Genomic DNA, 25809 nt, shown 5'->3' with positions numbered 1-25809 from the left:
GATCTCCAGGCGAGCCGCCTCCTTGTACTTCTCCACATTCTTGATAATTTTCAGAGCGACATGGGCTCCTCCCCTGTTTAACACAAAATAGTATGAAGCAAACAGAGGTAACAAAACACCACACATGGGGGAATAAATGCAGTCTCCAGAGAAGGATCTGACTGCTATACTGAAATCCAGACACAACATGACAACATGTTTCAGTTTGAACTTATTCAAACTGAATAAAGAATTATTTAACACAGTCAAATAATTTGCCTCTGGCAACAAAGTCTCTGTGAATTTTACCACACAAAAAAAAACACTATGTGGAATAGTCATCTATTTGGGTCTAGGAGAAAAAGATCAATGTAAACTACCTAGTAGTAGTACAGTTTCTATGGAAGAGAGACCTCAATATCAGTTTAGTTTAGTTAGTTCATCACTTATAAGATGAGAAGTCACTCCCCACTCTACGCAATCATCCAAAAGGTTCCATCTAGTTAATCCAGTTCCTACGGTGCTGGATAGACACTGAATTTACATTGAAGTATCACTTGCTAAAGGCGCTGACCATGAAAATGAACTTCCTTGGTGTGCATTTCTAGTGCTGCCATAGGACAACACTTCTTCCATAATTAATCTGATAGTAAGAGAGGCACAGTTTGCACAGAGGCCCACAGTCATAGCAGGCTAAAATACAGCAGAGCTAATCTGCCTGCAGTAAAACAGTGACATGTGATCAACAACCACAACAGCAGCAAAAACAGGATCTGCTTAAAGCTGGGGAAGAACTGATGGAGGGGTTTTAAAAAAACACCTACTCATTGTGAACAGTAAACAAAAGACTCATTCAGCTTAAGTCTAACCACTGACAAATACTATGCAAACATACTAATTTCTCAAAATCAAGCAAAGTGAACAGGTATTCCCTAATGGCGTCTTAGAAATAGGACCCCAGAGAGGCTCTCAGACTGAGGCTGACAGCTGTTGTTTTTCAGTTTCAGCTGATACACACCTGCGATGGTCAATGCACTGCATCACCCTCCCGAAGGTGCCTTCCCCCAGAGTGCTGACAATCTCATCTGCAAGACAAGACAGAGAGAAAAGGGAGAGAAAGAGAGCGGGAGAGAAGGAACAGGAGAATTAGACATGTGGACCAAAGTAGGGATACATAATGCAAAAGTGTGACAGGCGTATCAATGCTATCGCCCATCCCCTTTTCAAAAGGCTGCCTATTCAACCTGGCAGGCTTGAAACACTTTGAGTTAATCTATGATAATTGAATGCATAGCACTACAATACATGTGAAGAAAATAATAAGGACGCAAATAGAGTGCTCCCTTCATGATGACCAATTGCAGCCATCGAAAATAAGGGCGCATCCTGTCAAGATGTGGCTGTGCTTTGCCCAAAAGGACACAGGGGTAAAACTGGACAGAATCAAAAATGTTTCGTATTCCTACTAAAAAGTGAATGATGCAAAGAATGGCAAAAGTGATCATATAGATTCAGTGTCTGTATGTATTCTGGTAGTACTAGGAAAAAACAAAATAGGTGAGGTGGGTGTGAGATGTTTACTTAAAAAAAAAAAAAAAAAAGAAAACCGCTGAAACCCTCATACTGAGAGATAACTAGCTTGATTAGTTACAGATTTAAACCTGTAACTGAGTTTTAAACTAAAACGCGACAGAGACGATAAGCAACTGCACATGAGATGCTAAGTTTAGGAAAGTCAAGTAGCCTGTGAAACACAGAACATGTTCCACATCTAAAAATCCTAAGAACAAAAAGAAGAAAGTATCTAAAGTCCCTCTCAAAATCTCCAACATTCTTGCAATCCACCCTGCTTTTTCAGCTAGAGCGAAGAGCATTCTAGCAAGGCATCATCATCATCAGGCACTCCCATGTCATGTAAATGCTCTATGCTTTAATACTCATATGGAGAAGGGTTACGATAGAGTAGTGGCAGTGAGTACATCTCTCTTGCAGGACGTCCCCACTCCGACAGATCAGGTGCCCTTCCTCGTCGTCCCTCACACTCAGTGCCCGCGTCCGGCTGTCGCTCCGCTGTTTTCAGCCCCAAACCGCCATCAGCAGGTCACGACACGACCGGAGGGGACAGGGGGTTTTCAGGGGCAGCCGTAGCCACGGCATCAGGCGGCACAGGTAGAGGAGGAGGGAGGAGGAGGGTGGTGTTGGTTGTAGTTGATGTAGTAGTGGTTGTAGGTGGGTTTGGTGGTCATGGGGCGATTCACGCATGACACCACGTGAAGGAAATATATAACGATAGGGATATAGTGCAAGGGAACAAGTCAAAGATCACATGTTGTCCTCTGCTCCTCTCCCCCCTCTACCTTTAAACCACAGCTGCTTACAAACAAGGAAGCAACCGGCATATCCATTCATCAACGCAAAAACCAATAAAGACAGTAGTATAACTAATTTAAAACTTATCAGGTTGCCTTCTCAGTTTAAATAAGACTATTATCCAAGATGGGAAATAAAATGAGGACCATAGGCAATCAAGCAGAAAATAGTTAAAAGGTAAGTCCAAAAGATATACTACATCAAATTCACCCCGTTTCTCACTTTTATGTCTTTATACAAAAGTGTGGCCATACATAACCCACACAGAATACTGCATGTTAATAAATCTAGGACATTTTAAATGTCAATTCATTTAAATAAAAATCTGAAATTAAAGCAATATTGCACTTTGATAGGACATTTTCACTTTTCAGCATGCTCATCTCCATTGAAGTTCAGGAGCAGTCAACCTCCAACGCTCGTTGCTCTTGGAGCCTACTGTTACCACACTTACCTGGGTCTACTTTGCCTTGTTTATATGTTGTAAATGTGATCCTTTTAACTAAGGTTTCAAAAGGAAGGGGTAAGAGAATGATGGTGACTGTGCATCCCCAGAGCAGCAAATATTGGTGGTTGATCATTCATGAACTGCGATAGAAGTATGAGTGCAAAAATTGAAAATGGTCTACGAAAGGGAAAACGCCAATTTAAGCAAAGCCCATTCAGACAAAAAATAAAAATAAAATCCTGCCGACAGAACAAAAACAAAACATAAAGATTGTACTACTTACCAAGTCCAGGAGCTGTGAAGAAGAAAGGGTTAGAGAAAGAAAGAGACAGAAAGATCTGAGTGAAAGAAGACAGAGAGATGGAAAGAGACAGGAGCAGGAGGGTTAAAACACAATCTCGGGTCGGGCTGTACTCACCGAGGAGGATGGGCTATAGGACCTGGTTCTACGCCGCCTTCGTTTGTGCTTACGCCTGCTGCCTTTCCGCCGATACGACTCGTCCCGTTCGCGTTCCCTCTCACGGCCGCGTCGGTAGTCGTACATGCTTGGGGAGAAGTCGCGTGGATAGTAACTTTCAGCTGCTCCATGTGGCTCCCTTTCCCTGTCGCGGTCTCGTTCTCGGCTCTGATCCAAGCGTCTGTATCCCTCGCAGTATCTTCGGTCAAAAGGCCGGCGCTCTGTTGAGCGATTGTCATAGCTACGACTGAATCAGAGGAAAGAGGCATACTGTAAAACCTGAAAACTGACAACCAACTGATTGTCCAAAAGCACAATTACATCCACAGGATTGTCACTATTTTCAGCATAGAGACCCACAGAAACACTCACCAACCACACAAACATACCTCCTTGAGCGTGCATAACTTCCTTCCTGTCTGTGTCCCCGTCCCCTTCTGTCTCGGTCTCTGTCTCTTTCTCTGTCACTGCTAGAGGAGAAAGAAGGTGATCTCCGGTGCCGTTGTCTGCGCCCTCTGTCCCTGTCCCGGTAACGATCTTGGTAGCTGCTTCGACTGTCTCTGTCCGAGGACGAGTACCGTCTCGTGTGAGGCATCTAGGAAATATGGAGGAACATAAACAAGGCATTATCATTGCAGTTATGGGTTTTTATTTGAGGTAGCAGTGTTTATTGGGGTGGGAGCAGGACTAAAACAGCTTGGTAAACAAATGAGGGTTATAAAGACATTCTGGTGAGAAACGTGGTTGTTTGGGAGGTCTAAATTTAAATCCAACCAACCACTGAAAACATAGTTCAACACTGCAAGTTTTGAGTTGGAGCATTAGGATTTAGCATCCCATCAACCTGTGCACAAATAGTGGCCTGGCAGCTAGACTGACAACTGTTGGAGCGGGGTTGAAGCCTTCAAATGTTTGAATAGACAAAATCCAGTGAAATCCAGTGATGGGCAACTCTGGTTTTAAAAGTTAGCATTATGTTTTAATCTCTGCCTCAAAGCCACGAAGAGCATGATCCTATCTATCCTAAACTGGCTAGCTAATGTCGCTCTCAAAACAAAAGTAACGCTAAACAACAAACTGACTTTATATTTACGATTATGCCAGTGAGATTTAACGTTAACTAAAGTTAACGTTAGCTTACCAGCTGCATAACAAACGTCGGCTAATGTTGATTTTGCTAACGTTTGTGTGTCTTTATTCGTAAGATGGTGCAGTAACTTACTAGCAACATTGCAGTTGGTTTCAATGAGCTTGTCAATCTCAATAAGCAAATTTTGTCACTCTTTTCAAACAACAACAACGTTAACGTTAAATCACCAAGCCAACCAAGATTCGGCAGCAAGGCTAGCCTGTCTTGCTAGCAACGTTAGCTAACGTAACTAATTTGACCGCCATCTTAGCCTACGTTTATCAGCTAAACAGCTAACATTTACGCTAGCTATCTTGCTAGCTATTTGGTCCGAATTTGATTCGATTGTGGCTTATTTTATTACAGAAACTGACCGCAAATTACATTTACCGTTTTAGCAGCGAGGCCGGTGCGTTTGTCCCACAAGAAATCCGTGGTGGCGCTTCAATTCCCCCTCTCAATCCTTCTCGCTAGCCGATATCTGCAAGCTCTCTTGCTAGCAAGCAGCCAGCTTTTTCTGTCCGTCAAGCGACCACAGCTAGTTCAGGTTCAGACTAGTGGTGCTACGCCTCCCTGGCGGAAAATGTAATGTGCGTTCAGTACGTAAACAACAGTCATGATAGCTGGCTTGACTTGTTCGGCACCTTTCTGAGGACTATGTACACTGCCAACCTTTTAGTTCTTGAAAATAAAACACTAAAATCTATATTAAAGTCTAAATGTCATATTTCCCCTCATTGGATCTAAGTTTATAAAGTCCGGGAATTAATAGACAATTGTGATAGCGTGTTGTGTGTTGCAGACATTTATGTTTGACTAATCACTACATTACATTACATTACATACATTTTTTTCTATGTTACTGGTCTGCAACTTCCATGTTTGTCTTGATGCTGCTTTCTTGGCCAGGTCTCCCTTGGAAAAAGATTCTTAATCTCAGTGTGACTAAACTGGTTAAATGAAGGTTAAATAAAAACAGAATCAATATGTTTTTTATTTAAGGAAATATCTCATTAAACAGTAATACAAATATATTAACCTTTTTGAACAACAAATATTCCACATTCTTTCACAATTTGCCACAACAATTTTTGGAGCCACAGCGACAGCATAGACCTCTAGAAACACCTTCAGCACCACCTATCACAGATCTGTAGTCCCAGGTCAGCTCTGTGCCAGCTGTGATGTGCCTGAGGTACACAAGACAGAGGAGAGAACAGACAACGTTAGTGACTGAGAGAGTAAAAACTCAGCAAGAGAGTGATCATTTTTGTTTATCCATTATCCTACACATCCAAACATTGAACCATTCAAATAACTTTATCTTCTTCATGCATAGACAGATGGTAGAGGGACATTCAACTATCACAGTAGCAGCAAACTTGGGACACAATAAACAGCATAACAAAATGCTAGAATGAAAGCTAATAAAAGAAATAAGAACACTGTAACTGCCCACATGAAGTACCACTGCAGCCACTGACAAACATATGACACATTAATTATAATGAACACTTTTCCTTTCCCCCTCCCCCAAACAAGTTGTCAACATTTGGCACAGTAAACAACAAACAAACTATGTCCTCCTTCCATATGCAATACATTAATCAAGAAAGAAGAAAGATATTGCACAAATCTAAGACAGACACTCTGAAGAAGAGAGACACTTACTTGTTAGTGAAAAATGCCAACCAGGGAAACCTAAGGTCATGTGTGTCCACAAAGACATTTTGTCCAAAGAGGTTGGGGCTGCAGCTGTGCTGTAAGGGAGAGAGGAAGTGCCATTTAACTCAATATTTGATTACCATCGATCCATTTTCTAGCTTATCCGGGTCAGGGTCGTTGTGGCATCAGGGCAAGCAGGACAACACAGACCTCCTTTTCCCCTGCAACTTCTTTTTTTTGAGCATTATTATTATTCGACAGAGTTAGTGAGAGAAAGACAGGAAGGTATGGGAGAGAGAGGGGACATGCAGCAAATGACCGCGGGCCGGATTCGAACCCCGGGTCGCTGCGGGAAGGACTGAGCCTTATGGTACATGCTCTACTTGGTGAACCACCGGGACGCCCCCCCCCCCCCCTGCAACTTCTGTAGAGGAATGTTGCACGACCTTACTTGCACATACATTGTAGCTACTCTGTACTTATACACTGTGTGTCTGAATTCATAGTCATGATAATTGTTAACACTTGTTCTAGTAAGCCCACCTCCTACCTCAGTAATTTCATTTAATAATTTACTCAGTAAATTAACATTCCACTGTCCACTCTGTATTTTGATTCACAGTAATATACAGTATTTCCCTCTGCAACTGCGCCCTAACATCAGTACTTTCCCATGGACTTGTTTATTCCGCCGCATAAATTGCCTTGATCTATCTTTTTCTGTTAGTGCAGCCTCAGACCTTAGACTTGCTCGATCTCTGTAAGCTGTACCCATATGCATATGCTTAATACAACTTGATACTTTAATAACGGAGTTTCTTCATAAAATTCCTCCACATTTCCTCCAGCTGCTCCTGGCGGATCCCCAGGCATTGATGAATAAAAATAAACAACGGAAACACAGCCAATCAGGAAAGGCAGAGGGGCTTAAATGACATCACCGGTCAATAGGTTACTCACTCCCGAGTCCGATGATGAACACAGCACAGCAAATTTTGTACATATTTCTGGGACATTGAAGGACCAACGAACAATGAAAAAACAGCCAATTGGGAAAGAGGGAGGGGCTTAAATGGCATCACCAATCAATGGGTCTCGAGTCCAACGAGCGTCACACATCTCAATGCAGCGTCGGGATTGCTCTCCTGAGTCCAACGCGCAGTCACTCATTTAAATGTGACTGTGATCAACAGATACAGACGATCACATATCTCAGTGCAACTTCAGGATCAATACAGCCAGTCAGGAAAGGGGGAGGGGCTTAAATGACATAACTAATAAATTACAAACTCTCCCTCGAGTCCGACAAGAATATTACTCATGTCAATGCAGGTTCAGTATCAATAGATATAGATAATGAAAAACCAGTAAAACATTTTTTTTGACAGACCAACCTATACTAACTAAAATAACTATCTGCAATGCATAACCACAGTACGATTATGAATAACTGAGAACTCACGTTGAGGTAGCGTGCCACATTCCCTTCCTTTGTAGAATCCACAATGTAGTAGTATTCCTCCCCATCAAATAACCCTCTGGTGGAGGTTGGGGTGGTCATGGTGATTGCAGTGGAAGACTTGTTTTGTTTCTTTTCACATGCAGGAGGGTCTCTAGGCTTTTTCCCTTTAGAGGCTGCTGTTTTTTTAGAGAGAAAATTAAGAAGAATATGAAAATGTAGGATTTAACAAACATCAACAAAGACCCAGCACATCCATGGAACACCACTAGAAAAATTATCTTTGACTCTATCCTCGTTTCATCAACATATCACCAAGTCAAAGAAGAACGATAAACCAAAAATATATATGGCTTTGATACCTTGTTTCTATGTTCTGATATATCAACAAAAAATGTGTGAAAATTGATATGACCCACTGACTTAAGCAGCAAGATCGGTTGATCAATCAATTTTTTTTTTTTTTTGCCAAATAACTTTTTTTAAATGAATGTCAAGGTCTGTGTGGTCTACACATTAACAACCCCCCCCCCCCCCTTACTTCGTCCTGTTTCCACTTTCTTATCCTTTTGTGGTATTTTGGCACTCTTGCATGTGATGTTGCTTTTCTCAATGGACGATACTTTGTGCCCATGGATGCCAGAACCAGAGTCACCGCCACGGGCGTCTGTGAGTTCCTTGTTTTCAGAGTCGCCCAGCTCTTCCTTATTCTTGTCTTCATCATCACCACTTCCTTTGCCAGCATTGTTGTCCTGTCTGGACTCTACCAGGTCCTCTGCTGATAGAGTGTAGAACATGAGGATGAAAACAGAGACAAGAACAGGGACAAACCTTGTATCTCACACACCTCCATTGCCACATCACCTTGGCAGTGTCCCTAGTCTTGATCAAAGCCCTTACTCCCTGATGATGGTATCTCTGACATACATCACTTCACTCTCATATTTCAGTCTGAACACTGCAGTGCTTTGATTTAGGATAGAGGATTCTTAAAATAGTGCTGTCTATCATTCTATGCACTACATATACTCTGCGAAGCTAACTGGGCATTTATTACTTATGACAAAAAATATACAAATTACACTTCCTCTAGAAGGAGAAGGAAAACCAAATTGTTTGTATACTATACCTGTTTCACTTTCTGAACAATAGGCCTCAGTCTCATAATCCTCCTTGTGAATTTCGACTCCCTCTATGTGGTTTAGTTTGGCACAGTGCAAGTTTGAATGTGTGTTCTTCTCACCACGTACAACTCTGCCTGAGGATAAAAAGTTAGAGGGAAAAGATAAGGACTTGTCCTAACAAACATTATAGCGGTATGTTACCAGCGTACTTATGATGTTTTGCTTTGTGACTATCCACATAAACAATGGCGTGGGAGTCGCAACACAGTGCTGGTAACCCGTCATCGCACTGGGTTAGAAATTTTGGTGGCAAGGGTTAGTCAAAACAAATCCAATTCCAGTCCAAGCATGATTTTTCTGCACTCTTCTGCACTCTTTGTCATAATTTGATGAAGAAATAGCTAAATATGAACATCAGTTGAGACTGCAGTTTGCCCACGGCTCATTCTGTTACACTAGGCTTTCCAAGTATGAGTAATTGTTGGCTATCAGATTTCACATCAGTCTCCTCATATCCACAAAACCGCATATTTTGTGATCATTTACTTTAGTTGGTTTGATTACGTTCTCATTCCTAACGAACCGTACCACAGTTCACTTGGAAGACCCTAATTTTTTAGGTGGTCTTGTTGCGGTTATTTGGTGCGCACCCAAGTGGTGTGAAAGTGCCCCAAGATCTCCAGCTCTGTGCCCACACATAGGATAGGATTGAATCCCTCCAGAGCCTTCTCTCCTGTCTTTCCCATACTCTGGACACTCTACTTTAAAAAAAAAAGGTGAGGCTTTGATATCTTACTGGAAAAAAGGAGCCACTTTTCACCAATTTTACTATTTCAAAATATAAAACTCCTGCATAATTGCAGTAACCTAGTGTCAGTCTTACCACTGTAGGTACAAACAAAGGTGCCTTTGGCCACGTCGTCCAGACAGCGGACACCCCAGCCTCTGTCGCGAGTCTTAAACACTTGCAGCCGCAGCTGAATGCCATGCTGCACCACCCGGTTGGAGCACATACGACGATCACAACGACAAAGCGGATTGCACTCATACACCCTGCAGAGAGGAGATGATGGGAGGGGAGGTAAGAGGCATGCCAAATGACTTATTTCAAAAACTCTGACTGCTCTCAGGACAATTCAATCGTTCGGCTTCATTGAATTCATTACATTAACATAGTTGTGGCACAGCTGGACATTGCAGCCTTCTCAGTAGTTGTGCATGAAAATGAAATAAATTTAGCTGACTGATTGAAATATCTCGAGTGCTGTCAGGATTTTGGAATAAATTTGTTTTTTGGAGTACAACAGCTACTGAATTCAACAGATCTAATGACTCAAATGAAGAGAGAACAAAAGGAGGGACTCTACAGAGCAGAGACTTCATCTCAAAGAGTCTTCATAGGCAACTTCACATAATGTATTAGTTGCTGCTTTTAAATATCACTGTTATGTATCTGTTATATTGTATTTTTGAATACCAATTTGTTGTGTGCGCACCTTCAATAAAACAGGAATGCCATGAATGTATAACAAACAGACAAGGGAAAAGCAGACAGGTAATAAAGGAAATTAAACTCTCACCCAGTAGTTACACAACCATAAAGTCTCTTGTGAGTGTAGCCGGCACTGATGTCCTCCGGTCCCCCGGGGCTCAGAGCAGTGGTCTGGACAGTCATCTGACGACAGGAGCAGGCCACACTGTGCAGCAAACACACATACATCCGTCAGTTACGACTTCAGCATCCACTATAATATGGCTATGGTTACACGTCATTGCGATGTGATTTTTTAACTCAGATTCTAAAGATCTACTTCTACTTCTTTAAACTACATAAGTATACAAAGGATTCTTCTCACGCACGCACACACACACCTGTCCCTGCAGCCATCTGTGCAGTCACATCCCACCATGAAGTCGTGGCTGGTGTTGATGGAGATGCCATCGGTAACCACGTAGTTGCTGGTGTAGGTCACTGCCGGGGGCCGGATGTTGTTGTGCTCGTTGATGCAGGACACCTGCTGGTTCTCCTTACCCATGGCCAGGTCTACGATGTAGATCTTAGAGGGCAGGGGCTTGTAGGTGGTGCTGATAGACACATTGGGGTCCAGGCAGAACATCTCCAGATAGAGGAAGTCGCAGTGAGTCTGGTAAAGGTAGTCCTCCACTGTTGCCATGCTACGGAGGCGCAGACCACATGGAGTGCGATAGTACACTTGGGACAATACCTTTGAAGGAGAGGAAACGGGAAATCAAATAAAGAGCAAAATGAGAGAATATCACATCTTTTTTTCTTATTCTGCATGAATCTGTTACAAATACAGGAAAAGATTCTCAGCAATTTGTTCTAAAAGACTTAATCAACCAAATAAAGGACATCAATAACTGAGCCTCATTAAAACACAGCCTGACTACCTGGCCACTGCCCCGTTTGGGGGCTTTGTGCTGAAAATTGTAGAGTAGAGGCACAAGCAGTGGGTTCTGTCCACGGTGCTCTTTCATGCCGCCTTCCGGCCTGATGGGGTCCAGGCAGGCTGGGCAGCAGCGATGCGGAGTATAGGGGACCATCGCATGAGTCTGGATGGTGACATCTTGTTCATGGTCCCTGAGTAAAAAAGAGTATAGAGGTATGGTCAAAATAAAGCTTAACAAGAAGAAACGGTGCAGAATTTAATTTATCATTCAGTCTCATGGATGGAAATGCGTGCTAAAAAAGGATTAGATAACATAATGATATATTATTTACCAACTAGTTCAAGGTCTACATGGTATGTACAACACTAAGACAGAAATACTCAAATAACAGAATATTAAAATACGTTGTAGAGCACATACATTTTCAAATATCCCTGTATTGAGACCATGGAATACTCATATTACACAGAAAACTACTTCTGAAGTATCATTCTTCATCAAAATAAATAACTACATTCAGTCTCATATGCTATGTTTGTGCATGCTCAATACTTCAGCCACACAAATGTTAATTACACTGACTTTGAGATCACTGCCTGTTTGGTTTTGTCTGCGGAAATGCTTGTTGTTGGTTTGGAGGTTGATGTTGAGTCTGCCTGAGACTGACTGGTGTGGATGGTCTGTTGAGTTGAACCTGAGAGAAAGGCAAAAACAGTGTTACTATAAATACAAAGTCCTGAGTTACAAGTTTTCAAGCCCTTTGACTGTTTCTAGCATTTTGCGGTGTTACCATCTGAATTAAAAAATAGTTTAAAATTAGAATAATGTCAAAGTGGACTTTAGATATTTTTCACAAAGTAGTTACAAATGAAAAGCTGTAATGTTTTGAATCAGTAAGAAATCAACCCCTATGCAGTGACGTAGCAGCATGGTGTAGTCTGTCACAGTGTCATCGGTGACAGAAGGGGACAGGTGGGCAGTGTGGTATGCGAGGTCCCGTCAGTTTGAACTCATTCGCTCTGTCCTGGGCTGCATTTGGATCCACATTATCATGTTGTCTTCCCTTCACTGGGCCCCCTAGTGACAAGATGTCTGACGTACAAGTAACCCCTTCTGGTTCTCAGCAAGGGAAGACAGGCGAGAACTGAAGTGAGAACTGAACAGCCCTCTGGTTCCCCTCCCCCTTTTGGTCCGACTGCTTATAGCCAGTGATCATTCACTCACTCATCTCACTCCACACCTCCTTCACACTGTTCCTCTGCAGTTCTTTTTATCAATTCTCTCCCAGTAGGTGTTCTTTCTGTCCATTATCCTCTTCAGTTCCTTTTGGACAAACTTCACTTCCCCCCTGTCCTCACCCTAAAGGCCATCATTTTCTGTTGTTAATGCCCTTTTTAATCAGGGTTTTTAATCTGGAAAGATTGTTTTCATGGGATTTGAAAAGGATCTAATGTAGTCAGTAATGCAATGTGAGAGTCCTTCAATGTCCTCCCTAGTCTTGCATTTCAGATATTGGGTGTTAAGACAGAAGTGGGAGACATGGTTCAAGTCACCAGACATTACCATGAAGGCGCTGTGTTGCATCTGTAACCCAAGGAGGTTTTGTTTTAATCCTGCAACAACTGAGTGGGTGACGTCACACACTGCACACGTGTCAGCCGAGGGCAGAATGTAAACAACAGCAGCATGTGACAACTCCCAAGAGCACGTGCCCCGTTACACCATCTACTGTTAACAAAAATGGCAAGACCCCTCCTTTCCTTTTACCATTTATTCCGTTCATGTCTCTGTGAAGCGCATTAAGATGCATTGCCGGTATTCCTACTGCGTCCAGACCGAAGCAGAGATCAAACTCATCCATCTTGTTTGTAAGCGATCTCACATTCCCCATGTTGATAAATGAAAGGTAGGGTTTAAAGCTCCTCTCTGTCTCACCTCCACCCCTGCTCTCTTCCCTCTCCGACATGCCAGCAGCTGAGATTCTTCAGAATGTAAGACAATCACATACTGTATAGTCCAGTGGTATCACAAAAGAATTGTATAAGAAAGTGAACGTACTAAAAATGAATAGAAACCTAAAAGAAAGAGATAGTGTATTTAAGCATGCTTTGAGTACTAAATAGGAAAAAAGTAAAAAATGTCAATAATAGTAAAGAACGCAAGAACTCTGCACAATGGCATCATGGTCTTCAAGAGCCAAAGAGCCAAGAGCAAAATCTGGGTTTGCCATTAGTCAGTGCTAAAGAGTTTAAAGCTGCCACAGTGAATTCTCATTTGTTTCGAACCAAAGCATTCCTTGATTTGTGTTTAACCAAAAGGTCGATCCTAGACAACCAAAGCTGGGTTGGTCTTCCTCGTGACAGACCTGCAACTTCACACATAACCACACTAAATGAAACTAGCAATAGGGAAGCAAGGTAGGCAACGGGCCACCTGTAAAATTGAGTAATTGGCTGCTTCATATCAGTAATCAAAATCCTGTCTGACAACAAAGACCTCTGAAATAAGGCTCTGTTACTACATAATGCATGAGTTTGTAATTTGTAAATCAACAGGTCAATATGCACATGCACTGAGTCAGAAGTTGATTCAGAAATATAAAAACAAAATGATAGCCTAATAGACACAGATAAATAAACAGCTGTCTTTGTTATACTGCCTTCAGGTGCTTCTCGTAAGCTCCTGCTTCTCAGTTCAGAGGTCAAATACGACTTGGCGCGCATTCAAGTGCTTTTGGTCACACGTAATAAAAAAGCAGACCCTGCAGAGGTAGTTTTTCTTGTTTTTCGTTTTATTACAGCACAGAGGTGCTTTGTGCTGCAGCAGCAGAATGAAGAGGAAAAAATGAATATCAGGCATGTAATTGATGTTTAATTAATTTATTAGTCAAAAGTCGTATATTTGTTCAGTACAAAGTATTTGCACACAATGCGTAAAAGTAACATAAAACATGTTTTTTACCATAACACCTTAAAACAGCTCTCCGTCCCGTAAACGTCACATCTCAGCAACTGAGGTAACATAAAATTGCAACTTTCACAGTCATCTTTATTAAAGATGCACCAATCATTCGCCCACCGATCAATCGCCCACTGACCATAATCGGCCGCTAGATGTTATAAATAGGTAATCCAACTGCTTGTTCACATTATAGGAGTACATTCCTAATTTATGCTCACATGCGTTTTGAAAGCAACTGAATGTAGTGTTTTATTTACTGCCAGTGCAGACAGACCTGGTCATTTTTTGTGTTGTTTTTTCCTTTCTGAACAGAGCGTTTTTGAAAGTGTTTATTGCATTAATTTGGAATGTTCAATTTCCACTTAGCGCTCACAGATATTCATTTATGACATGATGTTATGAATATCTTAGCTTATGTGATCAAAACAGTTTTATGTACTGGACAGAAACCACAGCTTATGCTGCCACAATGAAAACATTTTCACCTGCTACCTGACGTGCTGAGTTAGCACCTCAGTTACCAACCACACACTGACATGATAAATACAGTATGTTTGGATGAAAACTGATGTATGTACCCATGGTTAGGCCCGCAATATCATACGGCCATAAGAACCACCTGTTACACACCGATGTGATATTGAAATTTAACTCTTTATGTTTGCTGTGCACTTTTACATGATGCCGTTGTTGTTTCTAGAAAGTCCGGGTTAAATGCGTTCTATCCGCGATCGGATCGGTGATTGGTCAATCACACTGTTAAATTAAAAAAAAGAGGCACTTGAGCTGCTTAATGTCCACCATAATCACCATGATATAGTAAATAACCAGTAATGCTAATTAGGTTATTAATTAAGCTAATTAATGCATTAATTAGCAATTCATAGTGTTTATGTGTATTAAGGAGTGTATCATGTAACATGTATCCAGTTTATGTGTATTAAGAGAGTGAGTGAGTTATAGTAGTTTCAAGAAATTCCGACAGACAGACAGACGCCACCATGATGACGTGATGTCCCTCATACCATGAACCATGGCCAGTTAAAAAAAAAACAGTCACCGGATTTGGGTCATTCATGCGCGCTCAACTCATAACTGTGAATCGTAATTGCCATATATTGGGCTGCATTTGTTTCAGGTAATGTTTCTCCACAAATCCATCACCTCCAGCTGATTATGATGCTTTTAAATCTTTTTCCAAACCCAAGTCATGGCCAAAGACAAATTATCATTAATCCAAGATAGATGATTATTTTCCTGAAATAGATTATGATTTACCCGTGACTGTGGGCTTGGAGGCAGGTTTGTCCTTGTGCTCCTCCTTCTCCATATGCTTCTTCAAACTGCTTATGTGCTCCAGGCAAATGGAACCTCGGTAGATCCACTCCTTATGTTGATCATCCTGAGTATGACACACACACACACACGCACACACTGCCTTTACATCACAGCAATAAAAACAAAAAGAACAGGAAAAGAACATCACAAGTGTCCAACTGGAAATAAATAATACTATAAACAGGTTAACAGTGTTGTTTGAAGGTTCTGACCTGAAAAGTAACATGTACCAAGCTGCAGTCGACCTGCTGCACCTGACAGCTCCTCTGGACTCCATTCAATTCCACGTTAATGATCTGTCCGACCATGTACTGGGTCAGAGGCGGGTTCGGCCACACCTTCAGATACTCCTCAATGAAATTCCTGTGGCAGTTGTCTGGGATGTCCTCCAATACGTTTTTCACTGCCACGGACAAGAGAAAGAAACAAGGGGTTTGGCACCTCTACTCACTGGAACGTCCTATTAGTACACTAGGCAAGGCAAGGCAAGGCAGCTTTATTTGTATAGCACATTTCATACACTGGGGCAATTCAAAGTGCTTTACAAAGTGATAAAAATACAGTAAAGGTAAAAGATTTACAATTAAAAAGTGCAAAAGTACAGACAAGAGATACAAAAGATAAAAGACTTAAAAAGTAAACTAGTGCAGTTCAAATCAAATGAGATAGAAAGATGAAAGAACACAACAAATACAATACTCCCACTTTTAAATGCACATTGTGAGTGAACCCATATGTTTTTCTGTAATTTTCTTTTCCCCTGTCCTTCCTGATTCTACTCTTGATCTGATATTTACGTCAGATCTCACTGCCTAAGGCAGACGAGAATCATAGATTCTCCTCTTGGTCAAAAACCTCACCATCCACAGATGGATGAGAATCATACAGGGTAAAGCTCTGTCCCCCCCACATATAGTGTTCACTCATGCGCAAGTAACCATTACCTGGACAAGACGAATGAAAATTCGTACTTGCCCGTGTCAGCTCTGTTGGGATCCTGAACAGAAAGAGTTAAAATTAAGGTTATTTAAAAGCTAAGCTGAAAAGATAAGTTTTTAGCCATTACAGGGTAGAGTAGGCAGCGTAAAATAAGAAAGTTTTTAGCTTTGACTTAAAAGTGGTCAGAGTTGGGGCTTGTTGGGAGGTTATTCCAGGTCTGTGTTGCATGATAACAAAACGCTGCTTCACCGTGTTTTGTTCTAACTCTTGGGACAGCCAGTAGGCCAGCCCCAGATGTCCTAAGGGTCCTAGAAGGTTCATATGGCACAAATGGCACAAATGGCTTATGGATAATAAAGGGCACAAGCCCTGAAATACCGTTCCACGCTCAAAATCTTAGTCTTAGTTCACTTACTGGACATAATTTACAAGTGACAATTTATGTGTTGTGTGTATCTGTTGATATTAATGTAGTATATAATGTATAGATACGGAGAGGCAGGCCATTCATCAGGGGAGAAATGAAAGTCAAGTGTACTTCTTGGATCCTGGTTGCATGATTTTTTGCTGTGTTGTTTTTGTACTAAAGTGATATTCAAGAGATATTTAGTAAACATTTATATTTTTAGTATGCATTACTCTAAAGTGTTCATGAATTGCCAACCACCAAAATAGGTGATTCTGGGGTCTGCAGTTAGCACTACCTTCTTACTTTTAATTGGAAAATGTGGGTCTACAATTTGTACGTGTAATTTGGGCTGTGTTCACACTATTAGGGTTTTTGCTGTCTCATCCTTATTTGGTGCTGATAAAAACGTAGGTGGCATGATGCACACGGTTCCACCACGACAAACTGAAGTAGAACCTACTATCAACAAACAGTGCTTAGGTCTCAGACACTTAACAGAAACCCTCATAACACAGCCATTGTGCTCTCATTCTGACTGTTTATAATCACCAAATAACAACTTTTCTACTGGTGCTTTCTCCGTTTTCATTCAGGTTTTTGTAAATTGTCTGCCTAGGTAACGTGAAACCTCATCTCTTCTTTATTGTGATTGGTTGGCTCACAAAAAAAGTGATACATGTCATGTGTGCGCTCCACTAAAAAGTTCAACTGTTCTCAACCTTAGAAAACCGTCAGCTCGGACTAAAAAAGAAGCCAGCCACTGTACTTTTTCAAAAGCAGCTGCTGTTAATTGTGAGAGAAAAATACTCATACTCATTTCATAGTAAAGTATATCATGCATATGTGTGGGTAACTATGTATTCCTCTACGGAAAGAATATTATGCTTATGTATGCAGCTGACAAAGAGATACTGTGTACCAGGCTGTGACCACTGATATACAAAAGTCCGAAGGTCACACGTAGGAGTAAACTAACTGAAGCTTACAGAGGTTTCCTGTTTTCCTGAACAATGAAGCACTGAAATGTTCCAGGTGCCTTGATAGGAGGAGACGACTCCCAAGAGAAATAATTTTTTTTACAATATAAAGGGTAGAGAGGAGAAACCACCCTTCAGAACTGGGGCAGCAGTGCATACTGTTGTAACTTGTTAACCCTATTTCTCTGAGAGCTCTCAAATAAAGAACTTTGTCTCATCACATCTTGAACCCTGTGATAGTGGTAATTTCTTAGACACTTAGCACTCTCATCAACTTTAGAAGAAATTCCACTACATTCATCCACAGCTGTTCCCCACTGACTTTAATGTAAAAAAAAAAAAGGTGCAGAATACTGTGAACACAGCCTTACAAACAAGGAAATTTAGACAAAGGTAATATTATTCCATTCTGTGTCCTGAAGTTATTAATACAGATTACTGGAGGGAAAAAAGTTAATGTTGGTGGCAACGGTGGATCCCCAAGGTACAGTAGCTAACACTGAAAGCTGACTCCTCCTAAACCTCTGTGGAGGCAGTGGATGCTGAGATGTTCTACTAAAATGTTCAAGAAAGATCTGTCCTCAGTGACTTCATATTTTGCCATAGTCACTCAACTTCTGCATTAATCCTGCCTTGGTCCACCCTGTAATAATTGTGGTTGTGTAATAAGTTCATATGGAGTCTTTTCGGTAGGGTTAGGGTGCAGATTAGTGTCATTTTCAGGGCAGATGAATGGATGAAGCAGAGGAGGGAGAGCAAGATTAGGAGATGTGACAAAAGTGTGTATTCTGCTGTCTAACTTACATGGTCTGCATACCAGGCGAAGAAGAGGCAAGCCGACATAGGAGGGGGTGTGATCATCAAAAAACACCAGGAACCTAGAAAATAAATTTTGCATCAAACCATATCTTTACTGAAACAATCTATCTAACTGGATTTTATCTGAGAAATTGTGAGGCATTAATTTCTTTAAAAAATGCCACACCTAGAGATAAGCACGCTCACTCTCTCTAACATATAAATACACACACACACACCTCATGCGGTTCTTTCTACAGGGGAGTTCTCCCAGGACACCAGAGCAGAACCGGGACTGGTTGTCCTCTTGGTACTTGGTCACCACACGAGCACCGATGTACAGCCGCTCCAGCATTGGGACCTTGTCAAAGGCAATGTGGTATCCGGAGACCAGGCTCCTCCCCTTCTCTTCAAAATCAACCTTGTACTTCATCCTACCATCGTCTGCGAAGGATACAACACCAATGAATAAAGCTGGTCTAATTTTTACTTGTTTGTGGTTCAATCTAATTATATAAGCGAAAAACATGGCTGTCTCTAAACAATGTCACATCTGCATATTAGACATTTGTGGGAGTCTACTTTTGTGTATAATACATGTACAAGTATATAATTCATCCATCAATTCAAATATTTACACTCACATCCTGACCCAACACTTAGCTCTTCATTAACAAACTCCTCATCTTTGTGGGGGTACTTGTACTTTGAAATCTTTTGCCAGAGTCACAATGTACAAAACTTAAACTTTGTCATTTCCCACCAGGTCTGTCCTTCTCTCTGAGGGCGTTACAGGCCATTAAATGTGTCATGATGAGCCTCTGAGGGAAATGGTACGGTGTCACTGTGTTCTACTGAGACCAGATCGTTTGTAACCCTGGGGAAGGACTAGAACAGCATGAACCTACTACCACTGACTCCCCAGAGCAGCCACGCTTTGGAGCACCCTAACTGTGGAGCTTAGACCGGCAAAAACAGTGGCTACATTTACATGCACAGAGTAACCCGACTATTGGCTAATGGCCATACTCCAGTTAAGGTCTTATTCAGGTTAAGCTGTTTACATGCAACTTTGATACTGACTGCGACTGAGTATCCATGTTTCCATGAATAAACCAATTAACACAGAAGGAATGGTCTGCCAGCAAAAAAAGTATGAAAAGACCCCCACCTTCTTTGACTCTGGTATAGTAGGCTACTTCATTTACACGGGAAAGAAATGATAATCCTAGTAATTTAGATAGTAACTTGTGTTTTTTGTTGAGATCAAAATGGGCCAAGTCTGAAAACCAAAAATGAAAGCGATAAGATATTTACATGCCATATTCATGCATTCAGTATGGAGTGAGCCAGGCATCTTAACCAGGATTTCTCGTAATGACGAGTATGAGCTTACCCAGGTTATTCTAACAAAGTTATGACATTTACATGCATCGACCCAAAAACCAGATTGAGTAACCAGGTTAAGAGTGAAATTGTCTGTGCATGTAAACATAGTCAATGTCACCTTTCAAATCATATTTTACAGACAGGGGCTTACAGAGTGTTTTATTTTTCTGTCATGTTTTCCTGTTTTATTCTTTCGTAACCCCATTACTCATTCATGTCACTTTGATCATTTTTTCTTTTGTTTATTTTTGTCTGTAAAGCACTTAGTAACTCTTTTGCAAAGTGTATTATTGAAAATTGAATTAATAATGGAATGTCTTGTGAGTAAACGAATAATTTGATGATACAAGCGTACTTGACAGGGTTACTTGACATTCCGAATTTTGTTTCTTTTCCTTTCACAATGTGGACACAACTTTTCTGTATTAGAATGGAAAATCAAATCGTAGCATTCCTCATTCAAGCAAACAGGTATCAAGCTTGCAGCTTGTGGTAGCCATTTGGTTTCAGTGAGGAACACAAAAACAACCCTAACAACACTATTTTTCGGCTAGTTGAGGGACAACTGTAGAACATGGTTCCCCAAATGAGACAAGTAGGCTACCTGTCAAAAAGAATTCATGCGTATTCTTACCCTTTGTTACTATCTCCCGTATTTTTCCCCGTTGCCAGTTCAAGGGCCCCCTCCTGGCCAGGACAGCCATGTTTACGATGACATCATCCTGTGGCAGGCCAGAGGGGGGAACTGTAGGTTGGTTGGGGGCTTGGGAAAGACTCGACACTACAAGTGCACACGGCTGTGCTGTCGGCAAGGAAGGACCACAAAACACGGTTACATTAAAACTGACAAGCAAGACGGATTGCAAAATGTGAATTTTCATGGGCATACATCACTGTTGTCAAATGAAGACCATCTATCTCCAAAGGTCTCCAAGGTTTTAACACGTCAAGGGTTCAAAGGTCATGAAAATTGCTCTATGGAGGCTTAACTAGGCTGCTTTACATGTAAATGACCACTTTCAGAGAGAAAATTTCATACTTCCACTTGTGTCTTTTTTCCATGATGGGAGTGATACATAAACATAAGGAATAGTTTTCAGGTACAGCAGTAGTGGAATCTATCACTCAAAAACTGAAAAAGCTGGAAGGTTACCTTTGTTTGGCTTTTGCACTGTGGCGGTTGTTTGCTTTGCTGCTGTTTTCTTCGCTACATTCGTGTTTCCTTGTGGTGTGGTTGTGTTGTTTGTGGCGTTCCTTTTGGCGTCAGTGTTTGCTTGTGGTTTTGATGTTTTTGTTGCATCATCCGTGCTGAGCTTTCTAGTTTTCTGATGCGTTCCTTTCTTCTTGTTTGACTTGGTCTCTGAGCTTGAGTTCGAGCAATCAGAATCACTAGAGTCATCTTTAGGTTCCCACTGTGTGTCAGAGTCACAAATGCTCAGGTCCTCCTCTTCACTGCTGTCCAGCTGAGGGACTGGTGGACGAAGAGCACTACGTATGGTATGCTCAGATAGTCTGCTCAGGACCACCACTGCCTTTTTCACTCGATTTAGAGAACTAGAAGCCTCCTCCCTTTGTGGCATTTTGCCTTTATCTGTATCCCGAGTCTTGCTGTCCAGTCGTCGTCGTCGTGATGCAGCAGTAGGTCTGTTAGTAGTCAGAGAGCTGGAGGCCTGAGTCTCAGGGGGAACAGCCTCATATGGGGATTGAGGCATATTATCTACAAAGACAAAAAAAACAGGTGAAATTGTAGCTTGCAAAAATCCAAAGCGCCAACTCGCCCGGTTAAAGTTGTGATCAATAAACAATACACAGACCTACTATGTGTACATGTGTTTTCCTTAACACAGCATAATGATCTGCTCCTTACCACATTCTATGGCATCATCATCATCATCGTCGTCGTCGTCAATATTAAAGGCGGAGTTCGAGCTGCCCACTTTTTCGTCATCAGAATCTGTGTCTCTGTACTCCCACCCCAGCAGACTGTACAGTCGCTTAATTACAGCTTCACATTCTGCCACTGACCTGCAGGACAAAATCAATGTTACCAGCGAGAATATGAATCAAGCAAAAACTTCAGAAAACTCTGAGGGAAGACTAGATTATACTCCAACAAGCTAGAGGCACCTGGTTACTCTTAAAAAATAAAAACAAAAACTTTTATTTTATGAAAAGACACCAGTCTCTGCTTTGATTTTTTATCACATGTATCCCAGTAGAACTCTTTTCTTTCCTTCTTTCTATGGAAACTAATGCCCCTTTTACACACATGACCTGGGAATATTACGATAATCTGGGTAGGGCTGGTGTATGGTTGAAATCAATTTCACGATAATTATAAGGATTTTTCTCGATGTCAATATATACCACGATATGGTTCATGTATGCAAAATCACGTTTTATAATCAAATTAATGTTCATCTCATTGAACCGAATGGTGATGTTAGGTGTGATGTCAAACAAAACAGAAATATTCAAATAATATTCCTACCATACCTCATTTTATCTGAGTTTTTAAGTAAAATTTGCTTGTCATCATCAATTTAGACAGCAGAAATGTGTGTCACGATATCAAAATATCTTCATATCATCACGATATGATTCCACTGAAAGACGATAAATGATAATATTGAATTATCGCCCAGCCCTAGATCTGGGTCCATCCCATGAAGAAGGCAATTCACACGGAGCTCAGGAAATAACACACAACTCAGAAAAAAGGTCAAATGTCCAAGAATATATCCTAGACTGAGTGCAAGGTCCAATGGATAATGAATATAAAACAAAGCAGTAGCAACAGACAAATGTGTTCCAGCACTCATCATCATTAGTCCACACACTTTAAATTAACACAGGTAGTACTACATTCTGTGTGCAACATGGTGGAAAACATGGGGCTCCACACAAGGAGTGACACAGGTGAAGCTCTGAACTTTCAGCTCAAGCAGGTTAACTCTTTCACTGTGACGGAGCTGAAATGGGGCGAAAATTAAGGAAGAATCCAAGGGTCCCTGAATACACCGTGCTTGCTATGCTTCTTCATTAGACTCCTCTGCATTAAGATGCTGTTAACCTCCATCTGGCTTTTATGAGAGGCTGAAAGAACAGAACACTCACTCGCAGAGCCTGAGGAAAGTGGCAGCCTGTTTCTCCCTCCGTTCAACCAGAGACTGCAGCAGATGGCACCTCTTCATCACATCTAGGTCCACCAGCTCGCTGTTCTCCACCTTCTCCCTGATCCACTTCTTTAGCTCCTTCTCAGTCATCTCAATCTCCTCCCCTTCATCACCCTCCATAACCACTGCAACACATTTTAAATGGATAGCTTGAGCTTTGAGGCTCCACTCTGTGACAGTGGATGAGCTATGGTTATAGTAGTTAGTAGGACACAGCAATACAAAAACAGGATGTGTTAACTGGCATGGAAAGGAAGATGTCAAGTTTGGACTGTTTTGGCTACTAAGACAAGCATTCAGGGGATGTTTTGACATGAGATATAAGAAATTCACGTGATATTTTTGACTCACTGAAGGTATCTTAACAGCTGTTTGACCTTTGGCAAGGCAGTGTGTCTTTGACTATTATGTATGTTAACAAATCAACTGCTTTTACTAGTTTACAGCAGTCAGTCGCCATGTTAGCGTTAGCTGTTACTTGCCCATCTAGACACGGATGTGTGAATTTCACCAGAGGTCTAATTTAATACTAACATCAACACATTTTTACATTTGCATCATCGCACATAGCTTACCGATTGTTTTGTGTGGCTTCCCGCTTCAAAAAGACAGATTCACTTCCCACCGATATCAGTTAACGTTAGTTAACGTTATCTCAGACATTAGCCGAAGTTAGCTAACGTTAATGTTACATTTGTGGTGAGTAATGTTAGCTAGCACCCGTCGATGCTCAGTTCCTTGCTTTCAGTTAACACATATGACTGCTTATCAACAGTAGAAGGACAACCGTTTGTGTTTAAATCAAGTTATTCTGATAATCTAAAACGGGTATTTGATGGGACCTGAGCAGTTGTACTGTAGTCAAATTGGTGTGCGACTACCAGTATGAAGCCACCACGAAAATAAAAGTAGGCATTTCCTGTTTAAAAAAAAATATCCGCAAAAAAAAGCGTTTTTGAGTATTATAAAGTTAACGAAATGAAAGTGAAAATACGTATGTGATATTATTAGGAGGCAGACTTTCGATGTTTAAGTAAAAAAACAAAAACAAACAAACAGGCTTACATTTAACCATTATCCTTTTTCATCAGGAAATACCACGCACAATAAATATTTTACAGCTACATTTTCGCTCCATAATTAATCTATTGATTCCACTAGGGTTCTGGTAGGAATTTTGTTGCTTTTTACGCGCCAAAACTTACTTTTTTCCAAACGTGACAGATTTTACACTTTTATTTTGAAGGCAAAATCCTAACTTCCTGTCTTTTTCTCGCTGTCTCTGGGCAGCTTGACAAAGGAGTTTTCGCTCGAAATGTTCAAAATAAAAGCCGTTATTGGGGGCGTGTTGCGGTTGATTGCAACTCTAAACAGAAAGAAGAAACCAACCTTTAACTAACTATTTATTCTTAGGTAGACAGAGCACAAATTATGCACTCTTACCCTGGTAGGCCATTCTGGCATGGAAAAAGAATATACTACTAAAAAAAAATTTCCACCTGTGTGGAACCCAACCGTTGTAGCCTATATCATCGGTATTTATATATTGCTCGAAGCCCAAATGTCAGTAGTGAGCCTCAATACAATCACTTTTTGATTTTTAGTCCATTCAGCTGGTGCGGACTCACACAGATTCACAAAAAAGCACATCACACAAATATAGAGGAGGCTACATCACACATAATGCATGCAAATCGTTTATTGTACAAAATATCAATCAACTCCATTCATTAGTTAGTCATTCCATTCTCTGTCTTTTATAAAGTAGTACTTTTTGATTCAGAGTTTTTCCAATAAGCTACTAAAGCTGTGTCTTCTCTGTGACACGCAATAGCTAGAGTTCAGTCAAAGCTACCGAATGTTGTCCTTCTGTCTGAGGATTGCAGTCCCAGTGTTTCCTTTCAGGAACAGGATCTGTGAGCTCTCATCCAGTGATGGGGTGGTTACACTGTGACCCCATCACAAATATTCTCAGTCAGCACTAAATAATGCTAAAAGCCCTGGATGGATATAGCCTGTTGGTAACTCACTCCACTAACAGGCTATCCTAAAGAGACATTTAAGTCAAATACACCCAAAATCAACCTACTACATCTCTTGTGACTTCCATGAGAGCTTAACAGTTTTGGTTGGTTTCACAGGATGTGTGCATTACCACAGTTGAACAGTGTCCCTATGTGTGATGTACAGACTCCTGAGCCATATCCCATTTGGCAGTTGGCATGAACCAGAAATATACATATACATAGCAGTGTGTGTGTGGTCTCTCCTGCCTCTCAGGTGATCTGCTCCTCCTGGTAGGTGGAGGTGGAGATGGAGCCGTAAGGGTCCACCACCGTCTGGGCGCAGCGCACCACCGTCACCAGCAGGAAGAAACACAGCAGGAAGAGGAAGAAGAGAGCGAAGCCCAGGTCCACATCCACCTCCAGCTGGGGCAGGACGGGCCGAGCAGCCTGGTCCATGTGGGTGATGATGATCACTGAGCCTTTTTTAATTCACAGGTTTGTTTGGGGTTTTTTTTGTCAGTTCAGCAGCAGCAGTCTTGTTAGAATAGTACATAACACTATTCAGTTGATGGTGATGGCTGAGGCACGACCAGCATATCACAAACAAAGATGAAGGAGCTTACACCGGGCCGCTGAACAGACAGACATAACACTTCTTATTGTAGCAGGGTCTTGGTGTTCATCGATGGTAAACACATAGAAGGTCTTATTGCATGAATGCCACACGGGTCCAGCTCAGACAGTCTCCTGTGACAGTGGAAACATTGTTGTTC

General features: G+C 41.4%; 2 protein-coding genes across 2 annotated transcripts; both read right to left on the bottom strand.

Moving 5' to 3' along the window:
• Window positions 1-15: 15 nt before the first annotated feature.
• On the bottom strand, window positions 16-4925 carry LOC139659988 (dual specificity protein kinase CLK2-like; the record flags this gene model as incomplete). The annotated part of the gene is made up of 6 exons (XM_071538026.1): window positions 4774-4925; window positions 3644-3849; window positions 3216-3501; window positions 1959-2049; window positions 998-1064; window positions 16-73 (listed from the first exon to the last, which is right to left on the bottom strand). Coding segments are annotated over exons 2-6 (708 nt in total), but the record flags the coding sequence as incomplete, so codon positions are not given.
• Window positions 4926-5446: 521 nt separating this feature from the next.
• Window positions 5447-23887, bottom strand: LOC139659989 (histone-lysine N-methyltransferase SETDB1-B-like). The gene is made up of 19 exons (XM_071538027.1): window positions 23606-23887; window positions 22972-23155; window positions 21722-21879; window positions 21008-21571; window positions 20489-20656; window positions 18705-18909; window positions 18472-18545; window positions 15555-15745; window positions 15283-15406; window positions 11626-11737; window positions 11044-11233; window positions 10504-10856; window positions 10212-10328; window positions 9515-9684; window positions 8637-8765; window positions 8049-8285; window positions 7511-7686; window positions 6055-6143; window positions 5447-5573 (listed from the first exon to the last, which is right to left on the bottom strand). Exons 2-19 carry the CDS (start codon window positions 23148-23150, stop codon window positions 5453-5455), a joined length of 3357 nt encoding a protein of 1118 aa, XP_071394128.1. The 5' UTR covers window positions 23151-23155; window positions 23606-23887; the 3' UTR covers window positions 5447-5452.
• Between the last annotated feature and the right edge of the window lie 1922 nt (window positions 23888-25809).

The sequence above is a fragment of the Centroberyx affinis genome, unplaced genomic scaffold (assembly GCF_046629955.1).
Source record: "Centroberyx affinis isolate AG114_WGS23_722 - 3 ecotype Tasmania unplaced genomic scaffold, CSIRO-AGI_Caff_v1 ptg003185l_1, whole genome shotgun sequence".
In the NCBI taxonomy this organism is placed as follows: Eukaryota; Metazoa; Chordata; class Actinopteri; order Beryciformes; family Berycidae; genus Centroberyx; species Centroberyx affinis.
The sequence above is the reverse complement of the archived record's forward strand: the minus strand, read 5'-3'. Positions and strand labels throughout refer to the sequence as shown.